The sequence below is a fragment of the Aptenodytes forsteri genome, unplaced genomic scaffold (genome assembly GCF_000699145.1).
Source record: "Aptenodytes forsteri isolate BGI_AS27 unplaced genomic scaffold, ASM69914v1 Scaffold23, whole genome shotgun sequence".
NCBI classification, from domain to species: domain Eukaryota; kingdom Metazoa; phylum Chordata; class Aves; order Sphenisciformes; family Spheniscidae; genus Aptenodytes; species Aptenodytes forsteri.
The window spans coordinates 2,233,034-2,240,161 of NW_008796043.1; the positions used below are offsets into that span (position 1 = coordinate 2,233,034).

At 41.3% G+C, this 7,128-nt stretch overlaps 1 protein-coding gene across 1 annotated transcript in view; it reads left to right on the plus strand.

Annotated features, from left to right (window-relative positions):
• The window catches only part of KLHL14 (kelch like family member 14), a gene marked incomplete at its 5' end in the record, with an annotated part of 68,211 nt that overhangs the window by 12,725 nt on the left and 48,358 nt on the right, over positions 1 to 7,128 (plus strand). The window contains one exon of the mRNA XM_009285655.1: positions 5,000 to 5,121. Within this exon, the coding sequence (XP_009283930.1) occupies positions 5,000 to 5,121 (122 nt within the window). The remainder of the gene's footprint in view (positions 1 to 4,999; positions 5,122 to 7,128) is intronic.

Consider the following 7,128-nt stretch of genomic DNA (forward strand, 5'->3'; position numbering starts at 1 on the left):
GGTTGCCCAGAGAGGTGGTGGATGCCCCACCCCTGGAAACATTCAAGGTCAGGTTGGATGGGGCTCTGAGCAACCTGATCTAGTTGAAGATGTCCCTGCCCATGTCAGGGGGGTTGGACTAGATGACCTTTAGAGGTCCCTTTCCAACTCAAACTATTCTATTATTCTATGATTTATCTCTTTGTCTGTTACCTTGAGGTTGGTATCTAAACCTCACTGCAATATTTTGTTTCTGCTGCAGGTTAATACAGCCACTTTTTCTGAGATTCTTGCTACTTCTTTTTTTGACAGTATCACTATGTGTTGGCCTCCAGTTTCTCAAATCCTTTGATTTGTGGATGTAAGTAAAATTCACCACCCATTCACCTGCTCTTGCTGGATCTGGGCTGGTCTTCTGGCTGTTTTTGTTTGTGCCTGAGTTCAGTGAGCAAATACCTGAAGTTCAGTTTGGCTCTGCTGCGTTTAAGGTCAGCACTCAAGGAGGAGCGAGGCATCCCATGTCTGTGAGGTTCCTGGTCTGAAGAGCCACCTGCCTCGCTCCATACTCAAAGCCATGGTGATAGCCTATATTAAAAGAGAATGAATGATCCAGGTTTTTGGTTTTATTATAGCCCTGAGTTAAGTGGAAAGCATAGTTGGATTGTCTTTTTTTGTTTGTTTGTTTTTTCATGGAATACCATGATCACCTGTATGTCTAAGATGCAGTTTTCTTTCTGATGTGTAATGCTACACTAAATGCATTAAGAACCACAGGATTGCCACTTCATCGTTGTATTCTTTCCATTTCTTTGCATTCGGTAATGCAGAGACGGGAGTCTTACTGCATTGTTTAAAAACTGGAAGAGTCTGGAGCAAACCTGTTGTTGTTGGGGCTTGTTTTCTTGCCAGCCTTGGTAGAATGAACTTCTACTAACTGCCCAGATAAGGAAAACCCATCAGTGCAAGATTGATGGATATGCTAATAAAGAAAAACAATGTACAAGAAGAGTATTTGCCATTCATGCGTTTTCCATTAACATGAGGCTATCAAGGTTCCAAAAGAGCTTTGGGTGGGAGTGCTTGTCAGGAGTATTGAGGTCTGTCTTTTCTACTGATTCCTTCTGAGTTGGTAAACTCTCTTGGGCTCAGCATTTTGCCCTGTGTATTCACGGTTAGTTTAGACTATGGACTAGTGACCTGAGTTTTAGAGCTGATGCACGTCTGCTTCTACCTTTGAAGTTAGTAGGGTTTAGGTATGTTGATGGGTGTTCAACATCTCTGAAAACGAAGCCACTTATATGAGTTCTCAAATTCCTAGGTTGGTGTGCCTGAAGGAAACGATACAAGTTTGAAAATGTTGACTTTAAAATATACTTTGGTTTCCAGTCTTGTAAGTAGACAAAATAAATTTCATACCACATGGGGTACCCAGGAACTTAATTAGGGTGAATTAAGTGTTTTAAAATCTTTGCAGAACAGAAACTGCTAAGTGTGTGCAGAATAATAGCAACATGTGTATGTTTATCAATGAGAACTAGAGTTTTGGATTCTAGGTGTAAGAAATGCTTTTGGGATAAGATATGGATAAGTTTATCTCAGCTTTTTGCCATGACATCAGCCTGCCTGGTCACGGTTAACATTATTTTAGCCTTCCCTGACCAGGACCCACTACTGTTAATTGAACACAAGATGATCATAATAGCCTTGCTAGGGACACTGTGAACCATAGTATGTAACTGAATAGTATACTACACTGTGAAATAAGGACTATGAAAAGAGAGTGTTTCAGATATAATGCAGAGCGTTTCACATGGTAATCTTGAGTTATCCAAATAGCAAACATGCAATAATGCAAGAAAGGGAGAAACTTTATCTTGCTAAGGTATTACACATATTTTTAAATCCAGCCTTCATTGTAGTATTTCACTGAATTACGTTTTTATTAATATTTGGAAAAGTCTTCTGCATATAAGCAGTGATCATTTCCATGTCTTTCATATTTTAGAATGTATTTTAAGATTTTAACAGTACTGCTCAGTGCAATATGAAACACAAATACAATGTAATAAAGAAGATTTTTTTTTTCAAAATGTAAAATGTAGCGATTCACACAAAAACTTAAAAAGCAGAATTGGCTCCAAGAAAACACATCAGTTTAAAACATGCATATCTTTAGTCACTGTATTATCTTTACTTGGTTCACTGGAAGAGCTCTCAATATAGATAAATTAGATACTTGGAGTAAAAGAACCCATCTCTTCTTTGCCATGTGAGAGTACCCTGTGCTTTTGGTAGACACTGTGCTGGCTATTAAGTTCTTATTAAACTTTTATTAAAGGCTTCTGTTCATGCTACTTCCCATTTTAAACATGTAAAAATACTAAATATTTTTTAAACATTCCCATATAGCAGTGTTGCTCCTTCTCAAGAAGCAGTAGCTTCTCAGATTGTTTAGCTGAAAAAGTAATGTTAAGGATAGTTGCAGCTGCCAAAGTCTGGAAACTCAGAGTTACATCTGACATTTCATTCTTCACCTTAACTATTGAGCCTTGGCCATTCATTGGTTTTTCACAGTGCTTTGGAGTTAGAAGGGAGTTTTACAGATGAAGGATGAAAATCAAAATAAACTCCTTTATCAAGTAAACCTTGCAAGGGCATTCTGAATTTTGCAATACACAGGGAGTTGATTGTGATATAACATACAACACAAGAGGGTTGGAATAAACAATTTATTCTCTATCGTTAGGGATGGCCATGCATAACTGACTTATGGCTCTGGTTTGCTCTGCCACTTGTTACATGTGCAGTCATCCCTAAGTCATACCAAAAATAGCTTATCGTACTCCTGTGTTGCATAGTTTTTATCAAATGTTCTCTCATTAAAAACTTCACCGGGGACATTGAATGTTTCAAGATGCTGGTGATGCTTATGAAAGCTTTCCCCAGAGCTTGGTCTCGCTGAGTGGATTTGGTGCCGACAGTGATCATGAGACGCTTCCTGATATCCTACACAGATACAGTCTGGTGGGCAGGTAACAGTCATCATTTGACAGTACGTAGCAGGTTCAGTGCAGAGGTCAAAGGCTGGCTTGTCAGAAAGACTGAAGTACCGCAGGGGCTCCCCCCAAGTCAGGAGCGAAGCAGGGGGCTAGGACAGCGTGGGAGAATATTGCACTGTCACTGCCCCTGCGCTGTAACTCCTGCCCCTGCAGGGAGGGTTTCATTCCCTCCGCTGTCAATTCAGGACCTTCCCTGAGCCCTAAATCCATTTAAAAACAAACAAGGCCACCTGCCAGATAATTCCCTGGCCATCCTTGTGATAGATGTATCTGCAGTCTGTAGTTGTCTTTTGGGTAGCCATTTGAAAGGTTTTATTCCTAAGCATCGTGTGGGTCGAGCCTTCAGCTGCGTGCCCCCTTCCTGAAGGAGGTTCCTTCTGGGTAGTGCGTGTCTACAGCACAACCTAGTTCATTTTGCCCAATCTTACGAAGAGAGGATGCAGTCCTGGTACAAATGTAAATTGGTGGGTCCCCAGCACGGTCTAGGTAGTAGTTGGAGCTAAGCCACTGGTGTGCCTCGGTGGTAAAGCCCCTGCTGCCAGAGTGCACTGCTGAGATTGGAGCTCCTGGGCAGCTTTGACCCCACGGAGTGCAGTCGTGGTGGTGGGCTTTGGTTCTTGGCATTCGGTACCTTTCTTGGTCAGGAGTCTTTGCTGCAGACTGACACACAGATTGCTACAGTGATGTTGTCGTGCTTGGAAACATGTTGGTGTTTGGCAAGGGTGCTTTCCATCCAATGCATGGTACCCCTGCATATTTGTTTGTATCGATGCATTTTTTCCAGGCTACGTCACCTTCCTACTTCACGGGAACATTTCGAGCGTAGACCTTTATTTCAGTGTTATCACACCCAAGCTTAGTATAACTGATGAAAGTTCAATTATATGCGAAGTGACTATTAAAGCATCAGGGCTCATCTGGGGGTCTGGGCCTCCCCTCCCCTTTTCACTTACAATTGTGCTAAATCCCTTAATGCTGCAAAGAAATCGTACGTTCATCAGGTGGAGCGTTGGAGGCCAGGGTGCAGATAACTGCTTTTACTGCATATGAGACATTGCAGTCCTGTTCTTAAGAACTGCCAGGCAGATTGGGAATCACGGTCACGGTTAATAGCAGCGAATTGCCAGCTCTTGATGGGTGGGTAGTCACTCCTTTCAGTGGTTGCCCCCTGGGGGAGAAGGTAGAAAAACAGAGGGAGGGAATTAGAGTGACTTTGCACAGTTGAGCAGGTTCATGCCGCTGGATCAGTGGCAAGCATTGGCAGGGCTCCACTCTGGGGAGGCTCACAACAACATCACAGTCTCATTTTTACCAATTGGTGTTGCTATAGCCAGTGGTGCACAGGGGGAGAGCGAAGAGAAGGGGGGGAGCCGGGGGGGAGAGTAGAAGCAAGAGTCTGGACTAAATTAAACAAACAAAAGTGCTTGTAAGTAGCATTTAACCCATAACCATTAGCCCAGTGCTGCTAATTGTACTAAACTATATATCTGAAGTTCAGTGTGTGATTAAAGAGTTGGCTCACAAACTCTCTGCATAACCTTAATTTTTTCAAGGTTCTTTGAGTGTAGAATGGCTTATAATAATGATTTTGACTAATACGATTTTTGACATGCAACTTTAATGCTTAACCTTAGTACAACTCCAGAGCATTTCATGTGTATTCAGCTGTAAAGAGTGATGATTTAAAGGGATAATATAAGAAAAAGGTCGTTCTAGAATGAACCTCTAACAAATTGCATAAAGGAAGCTTATTATTCCATGAGTAGAGAGATATGCAGCTTTTCTGATCATTTTTCTGCTTGGTTCAAAAAATTGTTGAGACATGATTGGGGAAAGAAACACAAAAAATGAAATAGAAAACTGCAAGCAGTGAACATTCTTTTGATGGTTATGATTTTGTTGCCACTAAAAATACTCCTCAGTAATGCGGTTGTTCATCTTTCCTCTTGTTTTGGGTGAAGAATTCGTTCCAATAAGAAAATGCTGTTATTGGTTGGAGGATTGCCTCCCGGACCTGACCGGCTACCCAGCAATTTGGTTCAGTATTATGATGATGAAAAGAAGACGTGGAAAATACTGACAAGTAAGTGGTTCATTTTTGTACAGTTGTCTTGAGGAATTTAAAAACATGGTTAATCAAATTAGACACTTTATTGATTTGTTTCTCTTCAGAGATTTGTTTATGTATCACAAGGGGCTTCACAATGGAGCAATAAATTGAGGTTGCAGAAGATGCTAATTTTATAATAGGATAGGCCTAAATTAACATTGGCTTAAAATCATTCCAGTAAGTTTTTTAAGTAAACTTGTAAGTCTTTCATGCTGCAACATGAATACATGCATATTTATGTACATATGAATAAAATCTGGTTTAGGGAAAAAAAACAGGCAATATTTGAGACTGTTTTCTCAGAGTCAGATCCCTGGTAAGCCATAGCACTAGAGCACACCTTTGGTTCTCTTTTGCATTTTCATTTCCTTCTTCCAGCTTTATCTGTTGTCCACAATCATTAAAGAAAGGTTTCCTCTGTACTGCTCTGCGTCCATTGCTGACAGAAGCATTGGTGGAATATATCAGCTACAATAAACAGTGCACGGAGGCTCCTATCACAAAATTCTTTCCCACCTTCTTTTAAAGGTTGATTGTGTTTTAGAGTAAGTATTTTGCCTCGAGCATCGAGATTTCGAACTTACTGTTATGTTGGTTGCGATTCCCAGTCTGACTTGGTCATGGAATCAAATCATAGCTTCTTGAGTGCAGCAGGCTGTGTGTGCATTAGTCCCCTTGTGGCTAAACTGGCTGCATTGGTCAATAAAACTAAATTTTAACTGTCAAAATTGCCCAAAGCAGTATAGATAAAATAATAAATGAGCAATTTTGATCCATAAATCAAAGCCATACTTCTAAAACTGGACAACTGGTAAAACCTGGATTTCCTAATAGACCTGCTTTTTTTCCCCAGTAAAATACATTTTACAGAATTCTGTTCTTCATCCCTTATCCATAGCACTTTAATGGGATACATCCACATTAATATTATATGCACAGGTTAGGATGAAAAAGAATTCAGAAGACTGCTATGATGCAGGACTTGAAATGATGCCTTTGCAAATTGCTTTCTCCCATGGAAAATTTAGGAGCCTTTCTCAAAGTGCTGCAATGTAAAGACTGCTTAGGTATAGATGCCCTGGACTAATAGTTGAGGGTATTGTGTAGGAATGGCAATTACAAAAGGTCGTATGAACTGTACATTAGAAAAGTCTACAGCGTCTGTACTAGGGAACATACTATGCTTCACATTTTTCAGAAAAATGAGATAAGATACTCACCTCTGTACACTACTTCTAAGAAAATTCTGAAGATGGTAAGTCAGTGAAAAATCAATGATATTACGTAAGGCAGAAGTGTTCAGGTTTTTTGAATTTGTTGTGTCTAATCCAGTGGCTCGCCAGGACAGGCAGGAGAAATGGATCTCTTGCTTCAAGATCTGAACTCTCCACTGAATTAAAAAACTTTATTCTGAATCTTACCTATCTGTAGATGTGTCAGATTTTATAAGAATGAAATTTATTCAGTTCTTGGTTACTTACGTTGTGATGCTGTCTCCAAGACTGTGGGATACTGGACCCAGAGGCATGATACCTCTGATATGATACCAATTTTCATGAGAGGCAGGTCCTGCTTGACCAACCTGATCTCCTTCTATGACCAGGTGACCCACCTAGTGGATGAGGGAAAGGCTGTGGATGTGGTCTACCTGGACTTCAGTAAGGCCTTTGACACCGTCTCCCACAGCATTCTCCTAGAGAAGCTGGCGGCTCACGGCTTAGACAGGTGGACTCTGCACTGGGTGAAAAACTGGCTGGGCGGCCGGGCCCAGAGAGTTGTGGTGAATGGAGTTCAATCCAGTTGGCGGCCGGTCACGAGCGGTGTTCCCCAGGGCTCAGTACTGGGGCCGGTCTTGTTTAATATCTTTATCGATGATCTGGATGAGGGCATCGAGTGCACCCTCAGTAAGTTTGACACCAAGTTGGGCGGGAGTGTTGATCTGCTCGAGGGTAGGAAGGCTCTGCAGAGGGACCTGGACAG